Source organism: Pan paniscus, chromosome 20, assembly GCF_029289425.2.
Source record: "Pan paniscus chromosome 20, NHGRI_mPanPan1-v2.0_pri, whole genome shotgun sequence".
NCBI classification, from domain to species: domain Eukaryota; kingdom Metazoa; phylum Chordata; class Mammalia; order Primates; family Hominidae; genus Pan; species Pan paniscus.
This window is the reverse complement of record NC_073269.2, coordinates 40,322,621-40,343,578: the sequence shown is the minus strand read 5'-3', so window position 1 is coordinate 40,343,578 and position 20,958 is coordinate 40,322,621. Positions and strand designations below refer to the sequence as shown.

Here is a 20,958-nt window from a genome sequence, read left to right as displayed (position 1 = left end):
AGGTGGGAGAGGAAGGTCACAAGCCTCCCAAGTACCTCAGATGCCTGCGCATCCTCCCCCATTTCTCAGATGGGCCAAGGCCTGTGAAGCCCTTGCAGTAGTAGCTCAGGTGTAGCATCTGCTCAGCTTCCCTCCCCACTCATTTGCACACAGCCAGAGCTATAGGACTTCTGCCCTCTGGCCTCCAGCACTGCTGTGAATCAGAACTAGTCAAGAGAACTGGGTGCCTGTGTTAAATGGGAACACTCTGGAATAAAATATGGGCTTTTTTTTTAAAGAGATGGGGTCTCACTATGTTGCCCAGGCTGGTCTTGAACTCCTGGCCTCAAGCAATCCTCCCAGGTCAGCCTCCCAAATTGCTGGGATTACAGGCGTGAGCCAGCACACCCAGCCCCTGCTAGCTTTTTAATATCAACTTCCAGTGTATTCTTGAGCACTCTCAGGCAACATGGCCGTTACCGAGCAACTTTGTCCTGAGGTGCATTTGGAAGGCTCTGGGACTTGGTCCCCATGCTCAACTTCAGGGCACCTTGGCAGAAAGAAGAGTGGTTCCTACACCAGCAGCTTATATATTAATGCCCACATTACTCCATTTTCTTCAGGTCGTCAAAAAAGGTTCCACTGAGGTGCTGTCTTTCTGTAAATGAAAATGAGCTGAAATGCTCCTGTGACCTGCCCTCCATTTGTGGGTCTCATGATACTATCTTTCTTCTGCTTAACAGGATGGCATCATCCAGTGAGACAGGTCCTGTTTTTTTTTTTTTTTTTTTTCTTTTTTGAGACAGAGTCTCACTCTGTTGCCCAGGCTGGAGTGCAGTGGAGCAGTCTTGGCTCACTGCAACCTCTGCCTCCCGGGTGCAAGCAGTTCTCCTGCCTCAGCCTTCCAAGTAGCTGGGATTACAGGTACCTGCGACCACACCACCTAATTTTTTGTATTTTTAGTAGAGATGGGGTTTCGCCATGTTGGGCAGGCTGGTCTTGAACTCCTGACCTCATGATCTACTGTCTCAGCCTCTCAAAGTGGTGGGATTATAGGCGTGAGCCACAGTGCCTGGCCCTTTTTTTTTTTTTTTTTTTTTTTTTTTTTTTTTTTTTGGAGACAGCCCCATCATTCTGTCGCCAGGCTGGAGTGCAGTGGTGCGATCTCAGCTCACTGCAACCTCTGACTTCCTGGTTCAAGCGATTCTTCTGCCTAAGCCTCCTGAGTAGCTGGGATTACAGGCACACGCCACCATGCCCGACTAATTTTTGTATTCTTAGTAGAGATGGGGTTTCACCATGTTGGCCAGGATGATCTCGATCTTCCGGCCTTGTGGTCCACCTGCCTCAGCCACCTACAGTTCTGGGATTACAGGTGTGAGCCACTGCGGCCGGCAGAGACAGGTCCTTCTTATCCCTGTAAGGCACAGTATCTCTGCCATAGACTGGGTCCCTGGTTTGGGAAGAGGGTAAAACAAGCCCTCATTCTTGGGTCTCGTCATTGGACAAGCTGGCTGGGCAAGTCACAGCATCCACATTTGGTGGAACATGGGTGTTGGTAGACCCCAACTCAGAGAGCTTGCACCCTTGCAGAGGACGTCTCCTTCACTACTGCACTGGCTCCCCCTGCACAGGGGCCTAAACCAGCTTGGGCCTTAGGGAAGCCAATAGGGGAGGCGTAGCTGCTTGTTCTCCCTCCTGCCCATCCACTTCAGCTCACCGTAATATCCCAAGTGGTCTTCCCCTTGCTAGAATCAGAGGACAGGCTGACCTAAAAACGAACTCAGTATGCAGCTTTTCAAAGCAATGAATCAGGCAGGGCTTTTTGACATAATGTCCTCTGCAGTTCATTTTAAACAAGGATACAAAGTATTATTAAATGTATATTTTTAATAAAGCCAATAGTTATTTTACTTATAGGAGCTTTAAAAGATACAAAATGTAGAGTTCCAGTTTGGAAGCATTGTAACTATACACACAATGTCCTGCTGATGCCCTAGCAAGGCACCCACGCCCAACCATGCAAAGGACACACACGTTCACACATGCACACACATGCGCTTTGGCGAGACCCCTCTGCCAAGCGCAGCACCTGGAATTACCAGTGTTCAGAGCAAGGCGGTGCCGGGAACACAGCACCTACATGGAGACCACACAAACGGCTTCACACAGTCTCACAGCCCATGGAGATGCAATTAGAAAATGTCTTCCTTAATAGAGAAAAACAAACTGGAAAGTGACAATTAGTGACGTCACCTGTGCTGGAGCATCAAGGATTGACCTCTGTCCAAGGTGAGGCCTTTGGAGAGGCACTATTAAAACAAGAGTACTTCAGTATAATAGAACTCGAAATACAGGGTACTGTGGACACATTACTGAAGGAAATAGAAAACTATCTTACAAGTAGAACAGCCATAGACAACTTTAACAGAGATTAGTGTGCACACCGTGACAGCTAACACAGACGAGCCACGCAGGGTTGGTGCAAAGCACGTGCCTGAAAATGTCTATATACAAAACAGTTCTTTGTAAACATGGTGAGGTGAATGCTCAGAACCACGGCAAAAGATCATAAATACAGGCAGCAATGCATCCCCACACAGCACAAAAGACAACACCTGAGGCCTGGGAAGAGCCTGACAACACAGTACTAAAAACTCAGGTGGCTGGGCTCAGACACCCTACGGGTCCTCTCAAATTAGTGTGTGTGTTTACATACATACATACATACATATATATATATTCTTTTTTTTTTTTTCTTTTTGAGACAGAATCTCACTCTGTCACCCAGGCTGGAGTGCAGTGGCACAATCTCAGCTCACTGTAACCTCTGCCTCCTGGGTTCAAGCGATTCTTCTGCCTCAGCCTCCCGAGTAGCTGGGACTACAGGCGCACGCCACCACACCCGGCTAATTTTTGTATTTTTAGTAGAGATGGGGTTTCACCATATTGGCCAGGCTGGTCTCGAACTCCTGACTGTGTGATTCACCCACCTCGGTCTCCCAAAGTGCTGGGATTACAGGCGTGAGCCACCATGCCCGGCCTCTTTTTGGTATTTTTATATATAAATTTACTTATATCTGTAGAAAAACGAGAACCTAATGTGTTATTACAATCTTTGCTGGAAAAGCTTATATGGAGTTAGAAAGAATAAACCATTTATTAGTAGTTAACATATATTAAAATGGTTTAATGATTTAAGAAAATATAAAAAAAATATTAATACTGTCAAACTTTCATACCAGAAAATATTATGGATTTTTCTCAGACTTTTTCAAAGATGAAATATGAAAAATTTAAATAAGTTTTATATAAAGAACTTTCTGTAACCTCAATTAATATACAGTGGGATATGTCTATTCTATATAGATATATTTATTATTATTTCTCAATTTAAGCACCATTCAATTCTTCTGGATCCATTCTGGCTGGAAAATATCCCTAAATCCACAGGATGTTATCTATTTAATGGCACATGTTAACTGAAAATGAGGTGGATTTTTTTAAGAAAAGACCTTAATTTCTATCTACATCTTAATTGGTTTGTCTTCTGAGCCAGCTCACAATGTCAATGCAATTTCTAGTGCAGGTGTCTCTGAGTGCCCCTTGACCACACCCCGAGGATTGTGGCAGTGTCCTGGCCATGTGTGGAAGGATTGAAGGGCAGCAGGTGCAGCCTTGCTCTGCACATGGACAGCAGCTGGCTGGTCCACCGCCACGCACCTTCAGCAGTATACCTCCGGCACAAGTTCCACCATTCTGCTTCCATAAAGCTGGGAAAGGCCGCAGTGCCTGGGTGCTGCTGGGTGGCGAGGAACTGTCCACCCCCAGAAACCCCAGGTAACTGCTTCCAATCACAAATATTCTATATTTTGCCCATTTTGTATAAGCTTAAATAAAGATAGTGTTAAACAAACCTCCAGCCAGTATATCTGTTATCTTAAAATATTCAATGCATTTTAGGCAGATGTTTTAACTAAAAACCTACATGAAAAAAAAAGCTATAAAATACAGTGATTGGTGTGGTCATCACTCAAGGTGTGGAGGAGGGAGGAGAGGGTTTCCAAAAAATGGTCAGTTATGCCCTCAGCTTTCAGGCCTGATGTCTTCCCAACACACAGCAGGACTAAAAACCCAAGAGCTGTGTTTCTTCAAGTGTGGCTATGGCGCCTGCATCAGAGTCACCTGTGGCGCTTATTAGGCATGCAGGTTCCCTAGCAAGCCCCCGAAGGCCAGACGCCTGTGTCTCCAGCTGGCTCTCCAGGGCTCTGATGCCGCCATCGTTTCAGAAGCCAGGTTTAAAGGCTTGGAGCTGCCAACCACCCTTGTCCCCAAGGAACCCTCCCTGGGATGGGGCGCACTGGTCCTCTGAGGGGCTGGTGTCAGCTAGGTGGCCCTGGGGTGGGGACACTCATCCCCACAGCTCTGGGCGGGCAGGCAGGCAGGCTGGCTGGCAGGCTGGCTGGCCTGGGGTCAGTACTGGGGCAGATAGGCTGGCCTGCGCTCACCCTTCCCAGGGAAGGCCTTGAAGCCCTTAGGTGCTGCCTTGTGTGCTGGTGGGGGTGGGGGCTGTGGTGGGGTCTGCACATAGGAGAAGGCAGCGGCACTGCAGTCGTTGGTTGCAGCCCACACTGGGGACTGCAGCATCTGCATGGTGTCGTTCCACTGGCTGCCAGGGCTGGTGACTGCATAGAGTGGTGCGCTGGGGCTGGGCAGCGTGCTGGGAAGCGGGGAAGGGTGCTGCCAGGGTGCTTTGGGTGGCCACGTTTTGGTTTTGTTATCCTGAGAGACAAAAGAGAGTTCTTAGTGGCATTTCGGCATTTCGGGCAATGTATCATCATTTCCCACCTCCCCAGATCCCTGGCCCTTATTCCCTCCTAGGAAGCCGGGTGAGAGCCCCACTCACTCCCACACCCCTGTCCAACAGAACTTCTTGCAATGATAGCCATGTTCTGTGCCTATACGGTCTCGTATGGTAGCCACTCGCCACATGTGACTAGTGCAAACTGAGGAAAGGAACTTTTTTTTTTTTTTTTTTTTTGAGATGCAGTCTGTCTCTCGCCCAGGCTGGAGTGCAGTGGTGCGATCTCAGCTCACTGCAACCTCCGCCTCCGGGGTTCAAGCGATTCTCCTGCCTCAGCCTTCTGAGTAGCTTGGATTACAAGCGCATGCCACCATGCCTGGCTAATTTTTGTATTTTAAGTAGAGATGGGATTTCACCGTGTTAGCCAGGATAGTCTTGATCTCCTGACCTCGTTCGTGATCCACCCACCTTGGCCTCCCAAAGTGCTGGGATTACAGGCGTCGCCACTGCGCCCGGCTGATTGTTTTTAAAAAGTATTTTAGAGGCAGTGTCGCTCTGTCACCCAGGCTGGAGTGCAATGGTGCAATCATAGCTTACTGTAATCTCAAATTCCTGGGTTCAAGCCATCCTCCTGCCTCAGCCTCCTGGGCAGCTAGGACTACAGGCATGTGCCACCATGCCTGGCTAATCTTTTAATTTTTTTGCAGAGACAGTGTCTATATTACCTGGGCTGGTCACGAACTCCTGGCCTCAAGCCATCCTTCTGCCTTGCCCTCCCAAAGCACTGGGATTACAGGCATCAGCCACCACACCCAGCCTGAATTTTTATTTGTATTTAAATTTACATAGCCACATGGTGAATGGCTATCACACTGGACAGCACAGCCGTAGAGCTTCCTGTGGCTCTGAGTCAGCTGAGGTGGCTAATCATTTACACAAAATTAATCACCACAAAGAAGATCCCTCATTACTTTGAGGCTCTCTGAAAACTGCAGCTGTGGAAGCTAGCCCAAGTCTGTGCCCACAGAGCCTGCCTGAATACCTGGTTCACGTCCTCCACCGTGGTGAGGAGAGGCGGTGAGGGCAGCGTGCTGGTGTCTTGCTCTCCACTGCTGTGTTTCCTGCAAGAACCAAGAGCTCAGGGCAGTGATTGCTTGGCTTCCTGCCCAGCCCACCTGCAGGGTACACACTAGTGCTAGGCTCCAGCATCTCCAGGCCCTGGTTCTAGGAGGGGAGGAGGCCTGCCTGGGTCAATGGCGTAAAGGCGGCTAAGGGGAGCCAGCAGTGAATGACGGCGCTCCTGCACTGCCAGTGCAGGTGGAGGAGCTGGGGGTGGAGGTGGCAGGCAAAGACAGGCACTGGTTTACTCAGCTGCTGAGTCCACCTTCTTTGGCTTTATTATTATTATTATTTTTTTTTTTTTGAGACTGAGTCTCACTCTGTTTCCCAGGCTGGAGTGTAGTGGCATGATCTCAGCTCATTGCAAACTCTGTATCCCAGGTTCAACCAATTCTTGTGCCTCAGCCTCCCCAGTAGCTGGGATTACAGGTGCGTGCCACCATGCCCAGCTAATTTTTATATTTTTAGTAGAGATGGGGTTTCACCATGTTGGCCAGGCTGATCTCGAACTCCTGACCTCAGGTGATCTGCCCGCCTAAGCCTCCCAAAGTACTGGGATTGCAGGTGTGAGCCACCGAGTCCGGCCGGCTTTTTGTTAATTTATTTAAGAGATACTGTTTCCGGCCGGGCGCGGTGGCTCACGCGTTTAATCCCAACACTTTGGGAGGCCGACGTAGGCGGATCACGAGGTCAGGAGATCAAGACCATCCTGGCTAACATGGTGAAACCCTGTCTCTACTAAAAATACAAAAAATTAGCTGGGCGTGGTGGCGGGCGCCTGTAGTCCCAGCTACTTGGGAGGCTGAGGCAGGAGAATGGCGTGAACCCGGGAGGTGGAGATTGCAGTGAGCTAAGACCACGCCACTGCACTCCAGCCTGGGCAACAGAGCGAGACTCCGTCTCAAAGAAAAAGAGAGAGATACTGTTTCCAAGCACTAAGGATATGTGACTTAAAGCCCACTCGTTTTACTAATCACATGAAAGTCTGTTACAAGGTTGAATGAAAAAGGCAGGATGTGGCCAGATCAGAGCCAGCACTCCTGCATGCAGACAACAGTCTCTGCAGAGATGGTGCCAGATGTGACTTCTTAGAAGTCGAATCAGTCATATGTCTGAAAGAAAAGTCTCAAACTCCACCCCCGGTTCAAACTTGCTCCTCCTGCAGGCTTAGCACCTCAGTTCATTGCACCCTTCACAGAAGCTCAGGCAGAAAACTTGCGTGTTATCCTTGACTCTTCCTACCTCACCCATACCCCACTGCCAATTCCCCACCAGTTGCTGCCGCACTTTGTTCAGCTCTCTGCTCATCAGAAGCCTCATTGACTAAGTGCTGGAAATAGAACATCCACCTGTTCTCTGCATTTACTACCCTCATACCCTGCTTTATTTTCCTTCAGAGCGCCTAGCCTAACCTGACATGATTTTTTGTTTGATTTTTGAGACAGGGTCTAACTCTGTTGCCCAGGCTAGAGTGCAGTGGCACAAACACAGCTCACTGTAGCCTCAACTTCCCAGGCTCAAGTGATCCTCCCACCTCAGCCTCCCGAGTAGCTGGGACTACAAGTGTGGACAGAAAGCATCTGAATGTGTGCTCGTGATTGGTCAATGCCACCCCCCACCCCACTACTATTCTGTGCAAGTACCATTCTGTCTTCACCTACCCGCTCCCCACTGCCTATCTGACAGAGCCTGGCCTGTCCAGCAGGGACCATGTAACCCGGCCTCCCACCCTGCTCTACAGCATGGCTTCGAGTGCCTGGGAGCCCTGCGTGCCCTCCACTCCTGCCCATGGTCCTTAGTCTGCCACCCTGACCTTGCTTTCTCATATCCACAGCAGTTTCTCTACTTATTTCTAACCAAGCTCTCCTCTTAGTTCAGAGCCCATTTTAATTTTTGTGACTACTTTTGAAAGCTAATTACTACTTTTCCCAACTTTGAAATGCCATTTAGAGGTCATTTTATCCATCTTTGATAAAGAGACGGAGGGTAATTGAGGGCCAGCCCCTTGTCTAGGGTTGCAGAGCCTGTTGGAGAGTCCAGATTAGAACTCGCAACCAAAGGCCTGCTCTCCCCACAGAAAGGGGTGCCTCCTGCAAGGCACAGACCAGCACCGGCCACCCCGTCTCCCAAATTGATCCGCACAAGATGAGGCCGGCTCTTCCTTGTGGAAACCGCCTCCTGCAGGTGCTCTTCAGAGGCTTCAGCCAGGCATTGCTGGAAGAGCCCCTCCTCTCACACAGGGAGACTGGAGGTGACTGGGCTCCTGGCTTTCCCAGGGAGTGAGCCATGGGTTGCATTCACATGCCCCTCTCTCCCCACCTTGGTTTAGAAATCCCTTCATACCTTCTCTGCTTGACAGCAGCAACGAGGTCAGGCCCTGAAAACATGGAGAACAAGCTGTCCCCGTTGGCTGAGGATGTCTCATCACTCGAGCTGGCGGAGTCTCCCTGAGCACCCGACCAGCCACCGTGCAGGCCATCCCTGAAAGCCAGAGAGAGAAGCTGGGCCAGGGCCTCCTGCAGCCCCACCACCCGCCACCCCACCCTGAAAGGGCAGTCCTTACCCTGCATTCATCCCATAACCAAATAGTGGTCTCTTGTCTCTCCCTTCTTAAAACGTGAGGTTTTCCTCCTTTGCCTTATTTCAAAAGTAATACATATTCATCAATTCCCTTTATTCCTCTAAGAAGCCTATGGTTTGTATATGAAATTTGTTTTAGAAAAAACAAGGGAGGGAGAGCATGGGGAAGAATAGCTAATGGATGCTGGGCTTAATACCTAGGTGACGGGATGATCTTTGCAGCAAACCACCATGGCACACATTAACCTTTGCAACAAACCTGCACATCCTGCACATGTACCCCTGAACTTAAAAGTTGAAAGAAAAAAAAAATTTTAAGTAAAAAAAAAATTTTTTAAATAAGAAAAAACAAAAAGTTGAGCCGGTCTTTAGTCATCCAGATTTATTAACCATGTAGCAATATGGGATATAAAAAAATCCCCAGTTGTCTTTACAATAAAAATTTGCAATTCTCTCAATATACTAGAATCTCAATTGTACACTTTTGCTTTTCATAGGCTATAATGACAGCGTTCCATAAATCACGCGGGCTCCGCAGCCACACTCAGTTCAGTATAAAGGCCGTGTGAAACATGCCTTCACCTCACCAGCACCATCATGTAAGAGCCTTGTCCAGGGCTGAAGAGTCTGTTTTGAAAATCATGAATGTATACCAATGGCGTGTTCACAGGGATACATCACACTACTTGGCATCTAACAGTCAGCCACATGACTCTGACCCCTAAAGATTTAATCCCATGTCACTCTCTCACATGGGGGCTTGGAATTGAACTGCCTGAAAAGAATGCACACAGGCAAGGGGCCTCTCTTCTCACAGGCCCCTCGGGGGACACCTGAGTCTCAAACTCAGATCCCCTGAAGTACCCAGCACTCACCCTTCTGTGAAGAACTCGGGGAAGGGCCAGGTCCGATGGGCGTCATCCATAGGCGGCCAGTTGCCCCGGGGGTTGCCTGGCCGGCGACCGTGCTGGGCCTGCCGCTTCTGTTGCATTGCCTGGCTCACTCCTGCCACATAGCGTGCAAACTCTGGGTCTGAGCCCACTGCATTGGGACAAAGGAATAAACCGGGTTTGGGGACAAACTGGCCTCTTGGTCCTTCCCTACACTTTGCTAACATGCTGGTCACACATGCAATGAAAGGCAGTGAGGAGCTGCCAGGCTTGTGCCCCACAGCGTGGGCTGTAGGCTGTGCCCAGCACCCTGCTGTGGGGAGATGGGACTTGCCGCACCTAGGGCTGAGGCTGTTGTGTGCCGGGGCTGTCATGAAGGGCTATGCCTAGGACAGAGGCAGGCTAAGTGTGAAAGAAACAAAAAGAGAGAAAAATGGTTTGATTTACCCATGACTAGATTTTAAAGACAAATACTAATTACTTAAAAAATTTCTAGCATCAGCCAGGCACAATGGCTCACTCCTGTAATCCTAGCATTTTGGGAGCCTGAGGTGGGCAGATCGCTTGAGCCCAGAAGTTCGAGACTAGCCTGGCCAACACGGCAAAACCTCATCTCTACAAAAATTAGCTGGGTGTGGGCCAGGTGCGGTGGCTCACGCCTGTAATCCCAGCACTTTAGGAGGCTGAGGTGGGTGGATCACGAGGTCAAGAGTTCAAGACCAGTCTGACCAAGATGGTGAAACCCTATCACTACTAAAAATACAAAAATTAGCTGGGTGCGGTGGCAGGCGCCTGTAATCCCAGCTACTCGGGAGGCTGAGGCAGGACAATCACTTGAACCCAGGCGGCAGAGATCGCAGTGAGCTGAGATCGTGCCACTGCACTCCAGCCTGGGAGAAAGAGTGAGGCTCTGTCTCAAAAAAAAAAAAAAAAAAAAAAAAAATTAAAAATTAGTTGGGTGTGGTGGTGTGCACCTGTAGTCACAGCTACTTGGGAGGCTGAGGTGGGGGGATCACTTGGGCCCAGGAGGTGGAGGTTGCAGTGAGCCAAGATTGCGCCACTGCACTCCAGCCTGAGAGACAGAGCTAGACCCTGTCTTTAAAAACAAAACAAAACAAAACAAAACTGGGCTGGGCTTGGTGGCTCACACCTGTAATCCCAGCACTTTAGGAGGCCAAGGCGGGTGGATTACCTGAGGTCAGGAGTTCGAGACCAGTCTGGCCAACATGGTGAAACCCCGTCTCTACTAAAAATACCAAAAATTAGCTGGACGTAGTGGCAGGCACCTGTAATCCCAGCTACTCAGGAGGCTGAGACAGGAGAATCACTTGAACCTGGAAGGCGGAGGTTGCAGGGAGCCGAGATCGCGCTATTGCACTCCGGCCTGGATGACAAGAGCAAAACTCCAACTCAAAAAAAGTCCAGTGTCTTGGTGCTCTGTATCTAGCCTAGAGTCATTAGCTAACAACTTAGAAAATCAGATGATGACTTTGGCCAACTGATAACCTGAACGTTAACAAAGCATCAAAGCATTGGGGTCAGCCAGATAGAGGTTATATGCTGATCCCACTTGAGCTAAAGTTTGATCTAGTATTTTCCTGGCTATTGGACAGGAGATTTGCTCATTCCATCTGAACATCTTAAGTGTGGCAAAGAATAAAATGAAACTTCAGAATGCTTTAAGAGGTGGCTGGAAACACTGGCAATGCTGAACGGGGATATGCAGGGCAGTACAAATGGGAGAAAAGCACAGATGGCGTTTACAGAAAGTGTCAAAAAAAACATATGGCAGGAAAGCATCCATGCATCATAAATCAAATGTGACTCAGCAATGCATTTTTTAGCTTAAAATTAGGGAAGATACTAGGGCACAATCCCATTATCAACTTATCCTTAGGGCACTGTCACAAGATGATTTCAGTCATGCTGGCCTGTCTCCCGATCCCCATCCCGCACTGATTTTGCCTATCTAGACGGGGGCACTAGATGGCGCCCTCTGATTCTGTCCAGAGGGGTGCCCCTCCTTAATCTGCATCAAGGGATATGCAGATCTTATGCCCTCGGGGCAAGGTCTGTAGAAAACTACACCATGGACTTCAGGTGCAGAAAGGAACACCCAGATGGGAAAGAGTAGGATTTGTAGTCTACAGACAGAAGAGGTATCCAGGACTCAGAGGTCAAATATGGTAACATTCTTATTCATTTATTAAAAATAAATTTTTTTAAGACAAAGTCTCACTCTGTTATCCAAGCTGGAGTGCAGTGGTGTGATCTCAGCTCACTGCAACCTCTGCCTCCTGGATTCAAGTAATTCTCGTGCCTCAGCCTCCCAAGTGGTTGGGACTACAGGTGTGTGCCACCACACCTGGCTAATTTTTTTGTATTTTTGGTAGACACGGGGTTTCGCCATGTTGGCCAGGCTGGTCTTGAACTCCTGGCCTCAAGCAATCCGCTGGCCTCAGCCTCTCAAAGTGCTGAGACTACAGGCGTGAGCCACTGCACCCGGCCTCAAATATGACACAATTCTGACAAATACTGTTTATTCTCTGGATTTAGTTATATGACAGTCAAAAAATGTACACACCATCTATGATCAACTGAGAAAACGCACTGTGCCCACACCAGTGGGTGGCAGCCAGTGGGCTTGCTGTTTCTTAGCAGGGTGGAGGTGTTTACCCTTCTTGTGGCCCAGGGTTGCAGGCACAAGGGTTTCCTACATCCATCCACCCAAGGGGAGCAAGCACAAAACAGCAAGAGCAGCGGCATGAAGAATTTTCAGAAGACATGAGCAATGGTCAGGCGCAGTGGCTCATGCCTGTAATCCCAGCACTTTAGGAGGCTGAGGTGGGTGGATCACCTGAGGTCAGGAGGTCAAGACCAGCCTGGCCAACATGGCAAAACCCCATCTCTACGGGCGCGGTGGCTCATGCCTGTAATCCCAGCACTTTGGGAGGCCGAGGTGGGCGGATCACAAGGTCAGGAGATAGAGACCATCCTGGCCAACATGGTGAAACCCCGTCTCTATGAAAAATACAAAAAGTTAGTTGGGCATGGTGGCGGGCGCCTGTAGTCCTAGCTACTCGGGAGGCTGAGGCAGGAGAATGGCGTGAACTCGGGAGGCGGAGCTTGCAGTGAGCCGAGATCGCGCCACTGCACTCCAGCCTGGGGGCGGTAGAGCGAGACTCCGTCTAAAAAACAAAAAACAAAAAAATTAGCTGGGTGTGGTGACAGGCACCTGTAGTCGCAGCTACTCCGGAAGCTGAGGCAGGAGAATCATTTGAGCCCAGGAGGCAGAGGTTGCAGTGAGTGGGGATCGCGCCACTGCGCTCCAGCCTGGGCAACAACGTGAGACTCTGTCTCAAAAAAAAAAGAAAGGAGTGTTAACCCCAGCATTAACTTCCCTCCTGTAACAAATGCTGGGTGTTTCAGCAAGGAATGTCCTCTTCTGGTGGTGATTTACTGGTACAAGTATTTGCTATACTTATTTGTAACATTTCACAGTACTCCCCTGTGAATGAAATACATTTTCTACTTCTGTGTATGCCTTTTGCTAAATTAGAGAAAAAAGTTTGCATGTACCTATGTTACCAAATTCTCTTACTAATTTTAGATGGTTTTTTTGGGGGGGGGGTTCAATTCTATTATCAGCAAAAAGATGTGCTGCTTAATTTATCATTTTCCAAAGCTTAGACCACTTATTTTATTGCTTTTTGTCTTGCTGCATTTGCTGTGAAGTCCAAGACAAAGTTACATGCTACAGGTGATAACAGTTGCCCTTGTCTGATTCCTGATATTAACTGAAATGATTTTTGTTTCATTATATAAGGCACTATTTGCTATTAGCTTTTAGTAGATAGTCTTTTTTATTTTTTATGTATTTACTTATTTTTTAGAGACAGAGTCTTACTTTGTTGCCCAGGCTGGGCTGCTGTGGTGTGATCATGGCTCACTGCAGCCTCAACCTCCTGAGCTCAAGCAATCTTCCCACCTCAGCCTCCCAAGGAGCTGGGACTACAGGCATGTGCCACCACACCCAGCTAATTTTTTATTTTTTGTAGAGATGGGGGTTTCACTATGTTGGCCAAACTGGTCTTGAACTCCTGGCCTCATGCAATCTGCCTACCTCAGCCTTCCAAAGTGCTGGAAATTACAGGCATGAGACATCATGCCTGGCCAGGTTTTCCACTTCTTGGTATAATTTTGTAATGCCTATTTTGCTAGGAAAGAATCCATTTTCTGCTGAGTTTCCAAATGTATTGCTATTAAGTCTTAGATGGTATTGTCTTAAAGTGGCTTTTTTTTGAGACAGGGTTTCTCTCTGTCATCCAGGCTGGGGTGTAGTGGCATGATCATAGCTCACTGCAGCCTCAAAATCCTGGGGTCAAGGGATCCTACCGCCTCAGCTTCCTAAGCACCACCACACCCAGCTAATTTTTTGTTTAATTTTTAGTAGAGATGAGGATTTTGTGATGTTGACCAGGCTGGTCTCGAACTCCTGGCCTCAAGTGATCCTCCAGCCTTAGCCTCTCAAAGTGCTGGGATTACAGGCATGAGCCACTAAAGCGCTTTTAATGTATCCTTTCTATTTCCTAATTTTGTTTCTCTTTGTTCTCTCTTAATCAAGCTTAGAATAAATTGGCTTATACATTTTAGTGGTCTTCCAAAGATCCTTTAGAGTTATTTGCAATTTCTACTCTATTTTTCTTTTTAATTTACTTATTTTTGGCTTTTCCCCCTTAATTCCTCCTCCTAGTTTGTTCTTGTTTGTAAATTCCTTCTCTAATTTTTTAAGATGACTCTGGTGGTATTTTCATTGTCTAGCCCAGGAGAAGCTGTATTCTATGAAGGCAGGAGGGTGTCTGTCACCTGTCATAAGTCCTAGAGTTTAGGCAAAAAAAAAAGCATCGCAAAGAACAGGTTAAATAATCAGGAAAAAAGCACCCCACAAAGGGCTGCTGACCTTGGCTGCTGGGAGTAGGCAGGCCTAGACTGGAGTCTACTTGAACTATGGGACTTTGAGCTATTCAAGTAACCTCTCTTAGCCTCAGTTCTGTTCTCTATAAAGTAAGAAAAATAGTCCACTCATGTTCTCAGCCCCTTTCTCACCACTGTTTCCCATCTTGGTAGATCTGCCCCATACTTGCCTCCACAGTGAGAAAGGGTCGTAAAGGGGGATTAAATGATTTCACCTTCACAAGTAAGGCTGCAGCAGACAGGCCCTGGGAAGACCTCAGCAGTTGCATTTGCTGTTGACACTGGGTGAGGGATGGGAGGCCTCACATACCTGCAGGATCAAAAGGCAGAATCTCTCCCAGCATTCCAAAGACCCCATCACTTTGGTCACGGTTGGGCCAGGTGTTATTTCTAGGTCCCTGCGGCTTCTGTCCCAGAACTTCTGACATCACGTTATCCATATAGCTGCTCACCAGACCCAAGCTGTACAAGTCAGAACTGAGATCAGATATGCCAGGCCACTGACCAAGAGGAGACAGACCTGCTCCAACAGCCTGCGGTGGCTGCTGGGATGAGCCATGTACCCATTTCCCAGGTGCCCGAGGCTGGGGCGGAGGCTGCTGCGGTCCAATGGGCTGGAGTAGGTGTTGGTAGTATTGGACTTGAGGTTGTTGCTGCTTTGGGGACTGCTGCTGAGGTGCCAGTCCTGGCTGGGGTGTCAGAGGTGTGTGTGCCCCAGCCTGGGGTGCCCGTGGTGGAGGGGGCACAGGCAGTGACGGCTGCTGTGGTTGCATGGCTCCTGCCTTCTGCTCAGTCACCATGGCTGTGGCAGCAGAATTACGCCTTGTCACCAACGGAGAGCCCTGATGTGACTGGCCCATGTTAAAGCCCGAGAGAAAATCTATCACCTCTTGCATTTCCTGATCAGTTGGTAAGTTCATACCCTTCTCATCCTTGCCATCATCTCCATGCAGGAAGTTCTCACGCCTCTCCATGAGAAAGCCATTGGCCACTGTATTACTGGAATTCTGAGCTGACTGTGAAGGGTCTGTAGTCCTGGGGAAATTACCAATGTTCAAAATGCTTTGTAACCTTGTATCAATATTGCCAGGCATTTTGGCCTTCTCTTCGGAACATCCAGCTATGAAGATGTTTTTGGAAGGGGTATTTTGGATGGAATAATTTGTGCTGCTGCTGGAGCTGGTACATGAAGCTTTCTTGGTGAACCGGGATGTCAGTTTGGAGAATGTCTTCTGCAGGCCACCTGAAGATTTGTTTCCATTTCCAGAAGGCAGGTCAGCCTGGTTGCCAAAATCACAGATCTCCCTTTGCAGCTGGATCTGTATGCAGGGTAAAGCTTGCTCCCTATTTAAACAGAAATTTGTTTTAAAAAAAAAAAGACATATATAAAATAATAAAATGGACCTCTTTGTATTTAAGAATGGCGTTGAGAGCAAGAAAAACCTCTCAGGTTGGTATCGGGTTCACTTATTTTATATATAAATGAACACCCAGGGGTTTGGAGAGTATGAAATCTACAGTGTCTAACGCAGGACTGGAAGTTCTGCTAGGATTCTGGCCTGAGGAGTGTGATTCAGTGAAATCCTCTAATGGTGGCACGGGAGGGGAAAGCATGGCTAGATGTGGGGATGCAACTTGCAGAAGCTAGATTTGTGCCTGGAGGACAGGGGCTACAGCCATGCAAATGCAGCAGAGGGACAATGGACAACTCCACAAAGCAGAGGGAGGTGGTGGGGGGATGCAGGGATACTATGTGCCAATGTTGTCCCAACAGATGGCTGTGACTTTCAAAGTTTCCTGAGCACATTTTTCCCATACTAAAATGGAGCCCTAAAGAGCGAAAGGGCATGGGGCAGGAGCTGAGGCAGGTGAAGGCTGTGTGGCCCTAGAAAAGTCACTTCACTATTCTGGCCTTTGTGTACTCATGAGTTAAGAAAGGGAGAAGAGGTTGGGCATGGTGGCTCACGCCTGTAATCCCAGCACTTTGGGAGGCCGAGGCAGGCACTTGAGGTCAGGAGTTTGATACCAGCCTGGCCAACACGGCGAAACCCCATCTTCATGAAAAATACAAAAATTAGCTGGGTGTACACCTGTAATCCCAGCTACTCGGAAGGCTGAGGTGGGAGGATGACTTGAGCCCAGGAGCCGGGGGATGGATGGGATGGATAGCATGGATGGAGAGCAATATTGCAGTGAGCTGAGATTGTACCACTACACTCCAGCCTGGCTGGGCAACAGAGCCAGATCCTACAAAGATAAGATGACAAGACCAAAGACAAAGACCAAGACAGAAAAGAAAAGAAAAGGGAGAGGGGCCATGGCTAGATGTTTAAGGCCATTACCAGATGTATACACATTTCTCAAGTTCAACCTGAGAGAACTGATTGAAAAAGAAAAAAAATTCTAAAAGACATAAGTAAATTTTCTAAACATTTCTCTGTTCTTAATTCATAAGGAGAATATGAGTTGAGTTAAAAGTCCTCTTAATGGACTTCCTCTCAAATGACAAAATAAAGGAAGGCAAAAAAGTTAGCAAATAGGGGAATCTGGTACAGGGCATGGAGCAGTTCTTTGTATTATTCTTGCCACTTTGCTGCAGGTTTTAAATTATTCTGAAAATAAAAGTTACTAAAAAGTCCTTATTGCCTTATTTACAATACCGTATACTATCAATGACACAAGCACACATGAAACTGTGCATAGTCACACTGTCCCTCGGTATGCATCTAATGCAAACCACAGACACCAACCTTCCAGCCCTCCAGCGGTTTAGGTCCAGCACAGCTGTGTAGAGCACGTCCACCAGACCCAGGGTCTTCTCAGGATCAAGGCTTCTCTGCAGCAGGGACATGGTGGCAGGGTCTTCTTTCAGGCACCTAGGCACAGATTAGGCTGCATTAGTCTTGGCTGCATTTCTCTGCAAAGGTGTCTCAAGCAGGTCTCATAGAAAAGGCTACAACTTTTATGTACTTCTGGCGCCCAGCAAAAATTCAGTAACTGTAAGAACATGGAGAGAACAACAGGGCTGACCCTGGAACTCACTGCCCCACAAGAGGAGGAGGAAGCAAAAGGGTCTGAGGTCTCATGATATCAGAATATATATTTGGTCTCTGCCTCCAGTTCCTGATACAGAGCTCCTAAAACCCTTGAGATTTCCTGGGTGATAGTGTCTTTTGTTCTAATAAGATGACTTGCTTATATGATGAAGCCTCCATAAAAATCATCAGACCATCGGGTTCTGAGAGCTTCCACGCTGGTGAACACACTAAGGTGCTTGGCACAGGGCATAGCTGGCAAGGGCATGGAGGCTTGGAGCCCCATCCCAAACACTTCACGCTATGCACCTCTTCACCTGGCTGTTAATCTGTATCTGCTATAATATCCTTTATAATAAACCATAAATATAATTCAATGTTTTACTGAGTTCTGTGAGCCATTACAGCAAAATATCAAACCTGGAGGTTTTGGGAACCCCCAACTTATAGCCGATTGGTTAGAAGTCGGGTGACAACCTGGGACTTGTGGATGGCATCTGAAGTGGGGAGTAGCCTTGTGGGGCTGAGCCCTTAACCTGTGCGGTCTGTGCTAGCTCAGACACTCTGATTCCTGCCGACTTCTCCAATAAGTGAACAACCCAACTGTTTACCCCAAAACTTACACATCCTCTCTAGTTCCCTCACATCTTGCATGCAATCCATCAGTGAATCCTGACAGCTCTTCTTATAAAAACACATCCAGAATCTAAGCACTTCTCGCCACCTTGTTTATGAACCCCCTGCTTCAGGAAACCACCACTCCTGGGTCTCAGGACCAAGCTCTCACCTGGCCTCTTTTTCTCTACTCCTGTACCTCCAAAGCCCATCCTTCATATAGGGGCCAGAGTGAGCTTCCTGTAGTGCCAATCAGAGCACATCACTCCCCTGCTTAAAACCCTTCAATGGGATATCATCGTGATTGAAATAAAATCTAAACCCTCACCACAGCCCTCAAAGCCCTCTGTGCCCAGCCCCTCAACCTTGTCCCAGCTGTGAGGCCTTCTCTTCCTCCCTGGATGGGTTTGTCCACACCTCAGGACCTTTGTTCTTGCTGCTGCCTTTGCCCGAATTTCTCTTTCCTGAGATTTTGGTATGGCCAACTGCTTCTCATCATTTGGGTCTCCACTGTCCATTCAGGGTACCTACACCAAGAGCCCCCCAACCTTTTTTCGAGACAAAGTCCCACTCTATCCTCAAGGCTGGAGTGCAGTGGTGTGATCAAAGCTCACTGTTATCCTCGACCTCCTGGGCTCAAGCGATCTTCCCATGTCAGCCTCCCAAGTAGCTGGGACTACAGGCGTGTGCCACCGCACCTGGCTAATTTTTTAATTTTTTTTGTAGAGATGAGGTCTCACTATGTTGCCCAGGCTGGTCCTAAACTCCTGAGCTCAGGTGATCCTCCTGTCTCAGCCTCCCAAAGTGCTAGGATTACGGGTGTGAGCCACTTGGTCTGGCCAAGAGCCCTTTTCTGAGAGGTAAAACAGTCTGAGCAGCACAGGTCTACTAGGAAGATGATGTCTGCTGATCCTGGGCACTCTGGAAGCTAAATGGTGAACTCAACCCTTGCAAAGTCACTCAAGGAGGTAGCACTACTCCCTAACATGACTTTGACTTGGGAAGAAATGTATCAGAGAATGAAATGAGAGCCGGCCAGGCTCAGAAGCCTGGAAAGGGTGAACAACAACGCAAGCTCTGCTAGTGCCCAGCTAGACCTTGGATTCCTCAGAGAGAATCTTGGCAGCTGAGCCTGCCCAAGGTTCAGTGCACCCCATTCTCTCCATCTGGAATCACTGATAATCAGGACACATTTGCTCTTGTTCCCAAGCCAAGTCTGGTTGTGACTTGGCTTGTCACATGTTTGCCCACTAGGAGAGCATTTGTTGGCCATGTAGAAAAGAGTACTACAGCTCCTGGTGATGATAATTAATCTTTCTGAAAAATCAACAATCAACAAACTGGCATTTTTATTTTATTCTTCAGCCTTGAGCTGATCAATAAAATGCCCTTAAGTGGCTAAACCCATTCTGTTGACAAATCACCAAGACTTGCCTAAAACCCTCTACCTGTTCTTAGATAAAAACCCAATTCCTTCAAGGGCCCTGCGAGTCTTGATGTCTACAACTTCCCATCCTCATCACCACCTAGCACATCTCCTTTCATGCTGGGTCACTCCTGAGGCCTCTGCACTGGCATTCTTTCTGCCTGAAGTGTGTTCCCCATCGGCTCTCTGCATGACAGGCTCCTCTCAAATCCAATGTCACATCCTCAGAGCCTCTTCCAGACTGACTCGTCTAAAAGTCTCCCCCGAATCTCTATCCCACTTATTCTCTATCATATAATGGCACTCTCCTCTCATTTCCATCATACGCCTGCCTGTGTCTGAACTCATCTCTTATACTTAACAGCTGTCTCCCCCTTCTCTATTCTCAAGTTGGTTTATGAGGGGCAGGGACCCTGTGTGTCTTGCTCATAATTAAATTCCCAGAGCCCAGAACAGTGTCTGGTACACAGTAAGTGTTCAGTAAATATTTGGTGAAACAAAGCATGGATGGATAGCAATATCCTTTTTCTCCAGGTGGAGTAAAGCAATCATTTCTGTTTGTGTTCTTCCCAACAAGCACATACAGTATTTTGTAATTTGAAAAAAAACAGAACTAAAATTTTGCAAAATTACCAAAAGCAGCCAGCAGAGGGCGCCTCTGCAAGAAATCACAGTCTACAAGGTGTTTTTTGCGGGGGTGCAATGAGTTACAAAGGAAATCAACCCCACAGGGAGAGTTTTCAAAACAAACTGAAGTGTTAGCCATTTTTGCACTGACTGTTTATATTCACCCAACTATCCAAAAGTTCAAACTGTTTTCTTCAAAATGAGAATTCTGATTAAGTTTTAACATTTTCCAATGACAGCCTGAATTGGAAAAATTTAAGAATTCAGGGTTGGGTGCGGTGGCTCACGCCTGTAATCCCAGCACTTTGGGAGGCCAAGGTGGGTGGATTACCCGAGGTCAGGAGTTTGAGACCAGCCTGGCCAACACAGTGAAACCCATCTCTACTAAAAACACAAAAATTATTAGCTGGGCATGCAGGCAGGTGCCTGTAATCCCAGCTACTCAGGAAGCTGAGGCAGGAAAATCATTTGAACCCAGGAGGTGGAGGTTGCAGTGAACCGAGACAACACCATTGCACTCCAGCATGGGCAACAAGAACAAAACTATCTCAAAAAAAAAAAAAAAATTCAGGAACACATTTCAGCAGAACACTGACTACAAAAGAAAAAAAAAGAATTTAGTAACACAAAAATCTTACAGAAAGTGAGCCTCTGGTTTACTGTTTGATAGAAATGAAAATATGTGTATAAATTATCATTAATTTCAGGACACAGTATGCCACCCTACAATTAACTTAAAATTTTGGGCCAGGTACAGTAGCTCACGCCTGCAATCCCAGCACTTTGGGAGGCCAAGGCAGGGGGATCGCTTGAGCCCAGGAGTCCCAGACCATCCTGGCCAATATAGTGAGACTCCATCTCTACAAAAAAACTTAAAAATTAGCCAGGCATGATGGCACATGCCTGTAG

At 47.8% G+C, this 20,958-nt stretch overlaps 1 protein-coding gene across 4 annotated transcripts in view; it reads right to left on the bottom strand.

Moving 5' to 3' along the window:
* Positions 1–1,849: 1,849 nt before the first annotated feature.
* The window catches only part of GARRE1 (granule associated Rac and RHOG effector 1), a 100,896-nt gene continuing 81,787 nt past the window's right edge, over positions 1,850–20,958 (bottom strand). For all 4 annotated transcript variants that reach the window (XM_034946481.3, XM_003816187.5, XM_055104369.2 and 1 more), the window contains exons 9-14: positions 17,097–17,222; positions 14,657–15,690; positions 9,358–9,523; positions 8,246–8,383; positions 5,826–5,904; positions 1,850–4,761 (exon numbers count right to left, since the gene is read on the bottom strand). In XM_034946481.3, the coding sequence (XP_034802372.2) occupies positions 4,453–4,761; positions 5,826–5,904; positions 8,246–8,383; positions 9,358–9,523; positions 14,657–15,690; positions 17,097–17,222 (1,852 nt within the window). In that variant the 3' untranslated portion in view covers positions 1,850–4,452. The remainder of the gene's footprint in view (positions 4,762–5,825; positions 5,905–8,245; positions 8,384–9,357; positions 9,524–14,656; positions 15,691–17,096; positions 17,223–20,958) is intronic.